The sequence below is a fragment of the Panthera pardus genome, unplaced genomic scaffold, assembly GCF_024362965.1.
Source record: "Panthera pardus isolate Hobbes unplaced genomic scaffold, ASM2436296v1 HiC_scaffold_27, whole genome shotgun sequence".
NCBI lineage: Eukaryota > Metazoa > Chordata > Mammalia > Carnivora > Felidae > Panthera > Panthera pardus.
In genome coordinates, this window is record NW_026526843.1 from 71,960,993 (window position 1) to 71,973,697 (window position 12,705).

General features: G+C 36.2%; 1 protein-coding gene across 1 annotated transcript; it reads right to left on the reverse strand.

Annotated features, from left to right (window-relative positions):
• Positions 1-11,073: 11,073 nt before the first annotated feature.
• Positions 11,074-11,613, reverse strand: LOC128773918 (deoxyuridine 5'-triphosphate nucleotidohydrolase, mitochondrial-like). The gene has a single exon (XM_053892076.1). The coding sequence runs from the start codon at positions 11,610-11,612 to the stop codon at positions 11,121-11,123; it is 492 nt and encodes a 163-aa protein (XP_053748051.1). The 5' UTR covers position 11,613; the 3' UTR covers positions 11,074-11,120.
• Positions 11,614-12,705: the final 1,092 nt, after the last annotated feature.

Below are 12,705 nucleotides of genomic sequence, written 5' to 3' on the forward strand. Positions count from 1 at the left end.
GCTCTCTCCCACTCTAACCTCTTTTTTTTTTTTTTTTTTTTTTTCCTTCCCCTCCCCCATGGGTTTCTGTTATGTTTCTCAGGATCCACATAAGAGTGAAACCATATGGTATCTGTCTTTCTCTGTATGGCTTATTTCACTTAGCATCACACTCTCCAGTTCCATCCATGTTGCTACAAAAGGCCATATTTCATTTTTTCTCATTGCCACGTAGTATTCCATTGCGTATATAAACCACAATTTCTTTATCCATTCATCAGTTGATGGACATTTAGGCTCTTTCCATAATTTGGCTATTGTTGAAAGTGCCGCTATAAACATTGGGGTACAGGTGCCCCTATGCATCAGTACTCCTGTATCCCTTGGATAAATTCCTAGCAGTGCTATTGCTGGGTCATAGGGTAGGTCTATTTTTAATTTTCTGAGGAACCTCCACACTGCTTTCCAGAGCGGCTGCACCAATTTGCATTCCCACCAACAGTGCAAGAGGGTTCCTGTTTCTCCACATCCTCTCCAGCATCTATAGTCTCCTGATTTCTTCATTTTGGCCACTCTGACTGGCGTGAGGTGGTATCTGAGTGTGGTTTTGATTTGTATTTCCCTGATAAGGAGCGACGTTGAACATCTTTTCATGTGCCTGTTGGCCATCCGGATGTCTTCTTTAGAGAAGTGTCTATTCATGTTTTCTGCCCATTTCTTCACTGGGTTATTTGTTTTTCGGGTGTGGAGTTTGATGAGCTCTTTATAGATTTTGGATACTAGCCCTTTGTCCGATGTGTCATTTGCAAATATCTTTTCCCATTCCGTTGGTTGCCTTTTAGTTTTGTTGGTTGTTTCCTTTGCTGTGCAGAAGCTTTTTATCTTCATAAGGTCCCAGTATTTCACTTTTGCTTTTAATTCCCTTGCCTTTGGGGATGTGCCGAGTAAGAGATTGCTACGGCTGAGGTCAGAGAGGTCTTTTCCTGCTTTCTCCTCTAAGGTTTTGATGGTTTCCTGTCTCACATTCAGGTCCTTTATCCATTTTGAGTTTATTTTTGTGAATGGTGTGAGAAAGTGGTCTAGTTTCAACCTTCTGCATGTTGCTGTCCAGTTCTCCCAGCACCATTTGTTAAAGAGACTGTCTTTTTTCCATTGGATGTTCTTTCCTGCTTTGTCAAAGATGAGTTGGCCATACGTTTGTGGGTCTAGTTCTGGGGTTTCTATTCTATTCCATTGGTCTATGTGTCTGTTTTTATGCCAATACCATGCTGTCTTGATGATGACAGCTTTGTAGTAGAGGCTAAAGTCTGGGATTGTGATGCCTCCTGCTTTGGTCTTCTTCTTCAAAATTACTTTGGCTATGCGGGGCCTTTTGTGGTTCCATATGAATTTTAGGATTGCTTGTTCTAGTTTCGAGAAGAATGCTGGTGCCATTTTGATTGGGATTGCATTGAATGTGTAGATAGCTTTGGGTAGTATTGACATTTTGACAATATTTATTCTTCCAATCCATGAGCAGGGAATGTCTTTCCATTTCTTTATATCTTCTTCAATTACCTGCATAAGCTTTCTATAGTTTTCAGCATACAGATCTTTTACATCTTTGGTTAGATTTATTCCTAGGTATTTTATGCTTCTTGGTGCAATTGTGAATGGGATCAGTTTCCTCATTTGTCTTTCTGTTGCTTCATTGTTAGTGTATAAGAATGCAACTGATTTCTGCACATTGATTTTGTATCCTGCAACTTTGCTGAATTCATGTATCAGTTCTAGCAGACTTTTGGTGGAGTCTATCGGATTTTCCATGTATAATATCATGTCATCTGCAAAAAGCGAAAGCTTGACTTCATCTTTGCCAATTTTGATGCCTTTGATTTCCTTTTGTTGTCTGATTGCTGATGCTAGAACTTCCAGCACTATATTAAACAGCAGCGGTGACAGTGGGCATCCCTGTCGTGTTCCTGATCTCAGGGAAAAAGCTCTCAGTTTTTCCCCGTTGAGGATGATGTTAGCTGTGGGCTTTTCATAAATGGCCTTTATGATCTTTAAGTATGTTCCTTCTATCCCGACTTTCTCAAGGGTTTTTATTAAGAAAGGGTGCTGGATTTTGTCAAAGGCCTTTTCTGCATCGATTGACAGGATCATATGGTTCTTCTCTTTTTTTTTGTTAATGTGATGTATCACGTTGATCGATTTGCGAATGTTGAACCAGCCCTGCATCCCAGGAATGAATCCCACTTGATCATGGTGAATAATTCTTTTTATAAGCTGTTGAATTCGATTTGCTAGTATCTTATTAAGAATTTTTGCATCCATATTCATCAGGGATATTGGCCTGTAGTTCTCTTTTTTTACTGGGTCTCTGTCTGGTTTAGGAATCAAAGTAATACTGGCTTCATAGAATGAGTCTGGAAGTTTTCCTTCCCTTTCTATTTCTTGGAATAGCTTGAGAAGGATAGGTATTATCTCTGCTTTAAATGTCTGGTAGAACTCCCCTGGGAAGCCATCTGGTCCTGGACTCTTATTTGTTGGGAGATTTTTGATAACCGATTCAATTTCTTCGCTGGTTATGGGTCTGTTCAAGCTTTCTATTTCCTCCTGATTGAGTTTTGGAAGAGTGTGGGTGTTTAGAAATTTGTCCATTTCTTCCAGGTTGTCCAATTTGCTGGCATATAATTTTTCATAGTATTCCCTGATAATTGTTTGTATCTCTGAGGGATTGGTTGTAATCATTCCATTTTCATTCATGATTTTATCTATTTGGGTCATCTCCCTTTTCTTTTTGAGAAGCCTGGCTAGAGGTTTGTCAATTTTGTTTATTTTTTCAAAAAACCAACTCTTGGTTTCGTTGATCTGCTCTACAGTTTTTTTAGATTCTATATTGTTTATTTCTGCTCTGATCTTTATGATTTCTCTTCTTCTGCTGGGTTTAGGCTGCCTTTGCTGTTCTGCTTCTATTTCCTTTAGGTGTGCTGTTAGATTTTGTATTTGGGATTTTCCTTGTTTCTTGAGATAGGCCTGGATTGCAATGTATTTTCCTCTCAGGACTGCCTTCGCTGCATCCCAAAGCGTTTGGATTGTTGTATTTTCATTTTCGTTTGTTTCCATATATGTTTTAATTTCTTCTCTAATTGCCTGGTTGACCCACTCATTCTTTAGTAGGGTGTTCTTTAACCTCCATGCTTTTGGAGGTTTTCCAGACTTTTTCCTGTGGTTGATTTCAAGCTTCATAGCATTGTGGTCTGAAAGTATGCATGGTATAATTTCAATTCTTGTGAACTTATGAAGGGCTGTTTTGTGACCCAGTATATGATCTATCTTGGAGAATGTTCCATGTGCACTCGAGAAGAAAGTATATTCTGTTGCTTTGGGATGCAGAGTTCTAAATATATCTGTCAAGTCCATCTGATCCAATGTATCATTCAGGGCCCTTGTTTCTTTATTGACTGTGTGTCTAGATGATCTATCCATTTCTGTAAGTGGGGTGTTAAAGTCCCCTGCAATGACCACATTCTTATCAATAAGGTTGCTTATGTTTATGAGTAATTGTTTTATATATCTGGGGGCTCGGGTATTTGGCGCATAGACATTTATAATAGTTAGCTCTTCCTGGTGGATAGACCCTGTGATTATTATATAATGCCCTTCTTCATCTCTTGTTACAGCCTTTAATTTAAAGTCTAGTTTGTCTTATATAAGTATGGCTACTCCAGCTTTCTTTTGGCTTCCAGGAGCATGATAAATAGTTCTCCATCCCCTCACTCTCAATCTAAAGGTGTCCTCAGATCTAAAATGAGTCTCTTGTAGACAGCAAATAGATGGGTCTTGTTTTTTTATCCATTCTGATACCCTATGTCTTTTAGTTGGCGCATTTAATCCATTTACATTCAGTGTTATTATAGAAAGATATGGGTTTAGAGTCATTGTGATGTCTGTATGTTTTATGCTTGTAGTGATGTCTCTGGTACTTTGTCTCACAGGATCCCCCTTAGGATCTCTTGTAGGGCTGGTTTCGTGGTGACAAATTCCTTCAGTTTTTGTTTGTTTGGGAAGACCTTTATCTCTCCTTCTATTCTAAATGACAGACTTGCTGGATAAAGGATTCTCGGCTGCATATTTTTTCTGTTTAGCACACTGTAGATATCGTGCCAAGCCTTTCTGGCCTGCCAAGTTTCAAAGGAGAGATCAGTCACGAGTCTTATAGGTCTCCCTTTATATGTGAGGGCACGTTTATCCCTTGCTGCTTTCAGAATTTTCTCTTTATCCTTGTATTTTGCCAGTTTCACTATGATATGTCGTGCAGAAGATCGATTCAAGTTACGTCTGAAGGGAGTTCTCTGTGCCTCTTGGATTTCAATGCCTTTTTCCTTCCCCAGTTCAGGGAAGTTCTCAGCTATAATTTGTTCAAGTACCCCTTCAGCACCCTTCCCTCTCTCTTCCTCCTCTGGGATACCAATTATGCGTATATTATTTTTTTTTAGTGTATCACTTAGTTCTCTAATTTTCCCCTCATACTCCTGGATTTTTTTATCTCTCTTTCTTTCAGCTTCCTCTTTCTCCATAACTTTATCTTCTAGTTCACCTATTCTCTCCTCTGCCTCTTCAAGCCGAGCCATCGTGGATTCCATTTTGTTTTGCAATTCATTTAAAGCGTTTTTCAACTCCTCGTGACTGTTCCTTAGTCCCTCGATCTTTGTGGCAAGAGATTCTCTGCTGTCCTGTATACTGTTTTCAAGCCCAGCGATTAATTTTATGACTATTATTCTAAATTCACTTTCTGTTATATTATTTAAATCCTTTTTGATCAGTTCATTAGCTGTTGTTATTTCCTGGAGATTCTTCTGAGGGGAATTCTTCCGTTTGGTCATTTTGGAGAGTCCCTGGCGTGGTGAGGACCTGCAGTGCACTTCCCCTGTGCTGTGGTGTATAACTGGAGTTAGTGGGCGGGGCCGCAGTCCGACCCGATGTCTGCCCCCAGCCCACCGCTGGGGCCACAGTCAGACTGGTGTGTGCCTTCTCTTCCCCTCTCCTAGGGGCGGGATTCACTGTGGGGTGGCGTGTCCCGTCTGGGCTACTTGCACACTGCCAGGCTTGTGTTGCTGGGGATCTGGCGTATTAGCTGGGGTGGGTAGGCAAGGTGCACGGGGGCTGGAGGGGCAGGCTTAGCTCGCTTCTCCTTAGGTGATCCACTTCAGGAGGAGCCCTGTGGCAGCGGGAGGGAGTCAGATCCGCTGCCGGAGGTTTGGCTCCGCAGAAGCACAGAGTTGGGTGTTTGCGCGGAGCGAGCAAGTTCTCTGGCAGGAACTGGTTCCCTTTGGGATTTTGGCTGGGGGATGGGCGGGGGAGATGGCGCTGGCGCCTTTGTTCCCCGCCAAGCTGAGCTCTGCCGTCCGGGGGCTCAGCAGCTCTCCCTCCCTTTGTCCTCCAGCCTTCCCGCTTTCCGAGCAGAGCTGTTAACTTATGACCTCCCAGACGCTAAGTCGCGCTTGCTGTCGGAACACAGTCTGTCCGGCCCCTCCGCTTTTGCCAGCCAGACTCGGGGGCTCTGCTTGGCCGGCGAGCCGCCCCTCCGCCCCGGCTCCCTCCCACCAGTCCGTGGAGCGCGCACCGCCTCGCCGCCCTTCCTACCCTCTTCCGTGGGCCTCTAGTCTGCGCTTGACTCCGGAGACTCCCTTCTGCTAATCCTCTGGCGGTTTTCTGGGTTCTTTAGGCAGGTGTAGGTGGAATCTAAGTGATCGGCAGGACGCGCTGTGAGCCCCGCGTCCTCCTACGCCGCCATCTTCCGGAACCCCCGAGTCACTTCTGTTTAACTGCTTTCAAGAATTCTTGCATTTTGGTAGCTAGACTATTATGCGTCCAGTTGTACATCTCTTTGATTTTATCCCACTAGACATTTTTTTTAAACTACTTGGATGTGTACATCAATAAATTTTGGAAGATTTCTATATCCTCCATTTATTACTCTCCTTATGAGAATTCCAATACATGTATGTTGATGTTTTGATGGTGTCCTATGGGTTTCTGAGATTCTGTTTAGTTTTCTTCTTTTTTCTCTCTTCCTCAAACTGAATAATCTCAATTAACCTGTCTTTAAATTTACTCATTCTTCCTTCATTCAAATCTGATGTTGAGTCTGTTTATTGAGTTTTTCATTTCAGTTATTGTACTTTCCAATTTCATAATTTCCAGATATTCAAAATAGTCTAGGTATACTTTATCAAGATGAGAAACTTCCCTTCCATTCCTATGAACAAATTTCCAGATATTCAAAATAGTCTAGGTATACTTTATCAAGATGAGAAACTTCCCTTCTATTCCTAAGAACAATTTTTTTTATCCTGTAAAATTTATTTTCTCTATTGGGATAATTACTCTCTTATTATCTTAATATGGTGTGCAATATTGTTTGGCTTTCATATATCGAATCAACTTTTCATTCCTAAAGGCATTAGTGAGTAAGCATATTAATAAGTGGTTCTATTCAGTTTCTTAGTATTTTGTTGAAGAATTTTGCATCTATTTTAATAAGAGATGTGGGTCTGTTGTCTTTTTTTCTTGTGTTTCCTGGTTTTGATATCAGGGTAATACTAGCCTCACATAAAAAGTTAGAAGATGTTTCATTTTTTTGTAAATGTTTGTAATAGATTTGTATTAATTGAATTTTTGGTAGTATTCACCAGTGAAGTCATCTGGGTCAGGCTTTTGTTTGTGATCTATTTTGATTTACTTAATGCATATCGTTTTTTTCTTAATGAATATCTTAACTTGTTAAATATTTATTCAGATTTTCTATATCTTCATTTGTTAGCTCAGTAGTTTTTATGTCCCTAGGTATTTGTTCATTCGTTTAATTTATCTAATTTTTCGCATATTATAGTATCCATAGTATTTTCTTATTTTTTTTAAGGTTGGTAATAATGTCTTCTCTTTCATTCCTGATTTTGATAAGTTGAATCTCATCTTTTTTTTATGATCAGTCTAGCTCAAGATCTGTCAATTTTGTTGATTTTTTAAAGGCAACTTATAGTTTTGCTGATTTTTTCCATTATTTCTCTGTTCTTCATTTTATTTTGAGTTTATTTATTTTGAGAGAGAGAGTACGTGTGCTAGCAGGAGAGGGAGAGGGAGCCCGATGAAGGGCATGAATTCATGAACCATGAAATCATGACTTGAGTCAAAATCGAGTCGGATACTTAACCAATTGAGCCACCCAGGCACCCCTTCTTTATTTATTATCTCCACTATAATATTTATTACTTTTATCTTGCTTGCTCTGCATTTAGTTTGTTCTTCTTTTAATAGTTTCTTTATGTGAGATGATAGGTTTTTGATTTGATATCAAAATTCTTTTTTAATATAGGCATTTTCAGCTATAAATTTGCCTCTGATCATTGCTTTAGCTTTATTCCAACAGATTGTTGTGTAGCTTTGTTTTCATTTCTCAAGGTGTTTTCTTATTTCCCTTGTGATTTCCTCTTGGACCCATTTGTTATTTGGACTGTGTTGTTTAATTTCCTCATATTTGTGCAGTTGTTCAAGTTCTCTTTTATTAATGATTTCTAATATCATTTCAGTGTGATTGGACACTGTGCTTTTATAATTTCAATAATTTTAATTTTATTGAATATATTTGTATGGTCCTTCATGTAGTATATCATTAATAATGTTTCATGTGTGTCTGGAAATATTTTGTATTATATTTGTTTGTTTTAAATATTCTATACATTAAGTCTAGCTTGAATATAGTGCTAATCAAATCTTCAATTTTCTTATAAATCTCTGATTAGTTATTGTATCCTATTATTGAAAGCGAGATATATAATTCTCTAACTCCTGCTGGTGAATTGTCTATTTCTATCTTCAGTGTGTCTGTTTTTGCTTCATGCAATCTGAGACTATGTTGTTAGTCACACCTATGCTTACAATTGTTATATCTTTCTGAGGAACTCCTTTCCCTTATAATTACAGTATGTCTTTTACTATATATAATAATTTTGGGGGTGCCCAGGTGACTCAGTCAATTAAGCATCTGACTCTTCATTTGTCTCAGGTCATAATCTTGTGGCTCCTGAGTTTTAGCCCCGTGTTGGACTCTGTGCTGGGAGTGCAGAGCATGCTTTAGATTCTCTGTCTCCTGTCTCCCTCTTTGCCCCTCCTCTGCTCATGCTCAATCTTTCTCTCTGTCTCTCAAAAATACAGACATTTAAAAACTAATTTTTGTGTTAAAGCTTATTTTATATTAGTATAGCCACTCCAGCTTTCTTTTTGTTACTGTTTGCATGGTATAACTTTTCCCAACCTTTTACTTTCAACTATAAATCTAAACTGTGTCTTATAAACAGCCTATAGTTGTATGCTGTTTTTATTTTTTTATGGTTGTGTGGTGTTTTAAAAATCCATTCTGCCATTCTCACTTTTATATTGGTGTGTTAAATTGATTAAAATTTCATGTAATTACTGACAGTGTTGGCTTTATATCTGTCATTCTATTATTTATATCCTATATGTTTTATTTCTTTTTTGTTCTATTTTTCTGTTGCTGACTTCTTTTTGATTAAACAGGTATTTTGTAGTGTACCATTTTATTTTTCAATTAATTAATTGATTTTTATTTATTTATTTATTTAGCCAAACAAAAGATAGCATATTTATTTGGAAAACAATCATTTCACAATTATCTCCCAAACTCAGAATCTGTGGGCCAAGGTACAAATGAGTGAGGTCATCATTAATTTTTCAATAATTAATAAAAATTTAAAGTAACTGATTTTGTGCAGTAGTGTTTTTAAAACCACATTTCTATGATAAGAATCACTTGGGAGTGCTGGAGATTAATTCTACTAATGAATAGAGTGGGCCTGGAATAAGCCAGTGAATACAGACATTTTTATTTTTACAAATATTCCAGATGATTATTATGATTAAGGAAATTTAGGAAACGTGATTTTCAATTTCCTTTGCAGATTTTAAGTTTTCAATTAAGTTTTGAGTTATTTTCTTAGTGGTTGCCCTGGTTAAATTCTTAGCTTGAAACAATCTAGTTTGCATTGAATTAATTTTATTTCGACATTTTATTTAAAAACTTTGCTCCAATACACCTCCATTCCCCCATCCTTCCTTTTATGCTATTATTATCATACACATTAAGCTTTTAAATAGACTATTAACACATCTTGTTGTTTATTATTTAATGGTAATGTCTTTTTAAAAACATAGAAGAATAAAGTTACAAATGAAATTTATTTTATACTCTTTCTATTGGTCTACGTAGTTACCTTTATCAGTGCCCTTTATTTTTCCATACAGGTTTGAGTTTCTGTCTAGTGTCCTGTCTTTCCTGCCTGAAAGACTATCTTTAGCAATTCTCATAGATCTTCTAGTAACATTTTTCTGTGTTCTGGTATATCTTGAAGTGGCTTAATTTCTGCTTTATTTTAAAATATTTGAGACTATAAATTTCCTGCTAAGCACTGTTTTACCTACATCTTGTATGTTTTGGTATTTGTGTTTTCTATCTCATGCATTTCAAAGTATTTTCTAATTTCCTTTGTGATTTCTTATTAGGACAATCGGTTATTGAGAAGTGTGTTGTTTAATTCCACATATTTGTGAATTCCCCAAATATCTTTTCCTATATATTTCTAATTTAATGGCATCATGTTCAGGGCCATATTCGATATGCTTCCAACCCTTTTAAACTAAACTGTTTTAAACATTATTTTTTTCCAGTATTTCTTGTAAGATAGGTCTCTATAATTCTTTGTTTGTTTGTTTGTTTATCTGGGAATGTTTAAATTTTTTCTTGATGTTTTGAAGGATAGTTTTGTGGGATATAGAGTTTTTCACTGCCAGTCTTTTCCTTTTCCTTTAAGTTCATTAAATATGTCATACTACTTTCTTTTGGCCTCCAAGTTTTCTGAACAGAAATCAGCTATTAAATATTTGAGAATTATTTGTATGTGATTAGTAATTTTTCTCTTGCTGCTTTCTTTTCTCTGTCATTTGGCAGTTTGACTATTACATACATAGGTGTGGATCTCTTTGTCCAACTTAGACTTTGTTGAATTTCTTGGATGTATAATTTAATTCTTTTAATCAAATTTGAGAAGATTTGGTAATTATTTCTTCAAAAAATATTTGTTTTTTCATCTCTCCTCTTTTTCTGGATTGTTCTTTTATTGAAAAAATTCTCCTTGGGTTGCAGCAAAGCTTTGCTTAGTAATAGAATTCTAAAAAAATATATTGATTTTTACAATTTTGCTAGTGCTTTAAATGGCTTTATAGAACAGCAGATTTTTAGAGATGTTCTATTTATCATCCCAGAGATCACGCGCTTATCTCATCTTTTATTTTTTTACGTTTGTTCTGCAAAGTTAATACAGAATAATAGTTTGAATACCACTAATACAATTCTCCAGATAATACCTTTTTATTAATTTAATTACATGAGGATTATATTTAAATAACTTTAAATAAATCAAGCATATCCTTTTAAAATTGCAGAATATACCTTTAGCAAATATACAAGGACTTTCATGAGTAATCATTATCTCATTATTTCTTATGAAAACCTGGGGACAGTTTTACTACTTTTATTTTGAATATAAAAAAATCAAAACAACATTAATAAAAAAGCAAGAAAAATAACCCACCTCAAACCCACTGTTATTCTGACAATTCAAATTTCCATTTTTTCTTGCTTTCTTACATCCTTATCCACAAATATCATTTTTATATAGTTGTGATTATAGGATAAGTTTAATTTTATATGTTTCAATCAATGAACCTTATAAGAATTTTCCATGTTTGCTAAACACTCTTGCTAATTATAGATTTAATGAACAACTGATATTTTATCCAGGAGGTATATCATAATCTACTACATGTATTATTGGACATTGTTTTAAATAGTACTAAAATGAGCAAATTCGTGCATTTATATATATTTTTTCATTGGCTTACATTCTTTGCCTAAATTTATAGGATGATAGCTATCAGGTGAAAGAGTAAGAACATTTATATGTTTCTACATAATTATTGCATTAAGTTTTTTATTTTTTTATTTTTATTTTTATTTTTTTTAAGCAAAGACTATTTTTAAGAAAAGTATGTTTTCTCATTTTCTATTCTTGGCATAAGTTTTAATTCTTCCCAGTAGAACCAAAACCTCCTGAACCCCTTTCAGTGTCATCCAAAACCTGAACTTCCTCTATTTCTGGATCAAAAATCCGTTCATAAATGAGCTGTGCAATTCGATCACCCTTTTTGACTTCAAACTTTTCTTTGCCAAAATTAAATAGCACAACACCCACATTTCCTCTATAATCTTCATCTATGACGCCAGCTCTTACATCTATGAAGTGTTTCGCAGCCAAGCCAGAACGGGGAGCTACTCTTCCATAGCACCCAGAAGAAAGAGCTATCTGAATGTCCGTTTTCACAAGGGCTTTTTCCATAGGTGGTACTGTATAATCATAGGCACTGTACAGATCGTAGCCCGAGGCCCGCGCGGACCCCTTACTCAGGGCAGTGGCGTGCTCAGAGAGCCGGACAAAGCGTAGCCTCATGGCGTCCTCCGCAGGCGGACCCCGCTTTCTGGGGGAGATGGTGGGTGTCGCTTCAGAGCAGGGCATGGCAGAGTAGAACGAGAGAAAAGAGGGAACAAGTGGACTCCTTGCGTTATATTTTTTAAAAGTAATATCAGTTGGAAGGCCAAGTTTCAATTAATTACTCTAACAGTTTCAAACCATTATCATTATGTATTCTAGTGTTTGGCCTAATTTAATGTATATGTAACATGATACTCAAAGAAGTGGTTTTTGATTTTATGATTGCTAAGGAGATCACACATATGTTTATGCAATCTGTTTGAGATGATTTTTGCTGTCATGGTCATTAAAAGCTGGTTTAGATGATTAGATGAAAATATTTTTATATATGTGTTCTTTTATGTAAACCCAGGTTTCCATCTGACACTGTAAATACTCAGTTGAAAAGATATACTTTAACATTTCTTAGAGGTAGGTCTGCTTACTCTGAATTCTTTCTGCTTTTATATATCTGAAAGTGTCTATTTCACCTTTGTTTTTAATATGTATTTTTGCTGTGTGAAGAATTCTAGATGACAGTATTTTTCTTTGAGTATTTTAAACGTTTTCCTTTGTCTTCTCACTTACATTGCTTCTGACTGAAAAAAATCTCATGTCAAGCTTTTTTTATTTTTATTTGTTGTGTCAAACTTTCTTATTCTGCATGTAATCTGTCTTTATTCTCTGGCTGCCTTTAAGATTTTTATACCACTGGTTTTAGGCAATTTGATTATGATATACTTTGGTGTGGTTTCTTTTTATATCTGTATTTTGGGTTGGTTAAACTTCTGGGAAATGAGCTATTACAGTTTTCATCATTTTTTGAAAAGTTTCACCCATTATTTCTTTAAATATTTCTCTGTATCCTCCATCCCTTATCTTCTTCAGGGAATCTAATTACATGCATTTATGGCTACTTGAAGTAGTCCTGCAGTTCACTGATGCTTTGTTCATATATATATATATATATATATATATATATATATAAAATTATTTTAGATAGTTTCTTCCTATGCCCATTTTATAGATAATGTTAAGGGGAAGTAATTCAAGGTCACTGAAAAAGACAGGATTACAACCCATATAGCTTGGGTCTCACTCCAGTGTTTTTTATTTTTACTTTTTTAACTTAAATCAA

Bases quoted from the DNA above. Each gene is read 5' to 3' on its own strand.
- LOC128773918 (XM_053892076.1), bottom strand. From the start codon at position 11,612: ATGCCCTGCTCTGAAGCGACACCCACCATCTCCCCCAGAAAGCGGGGT.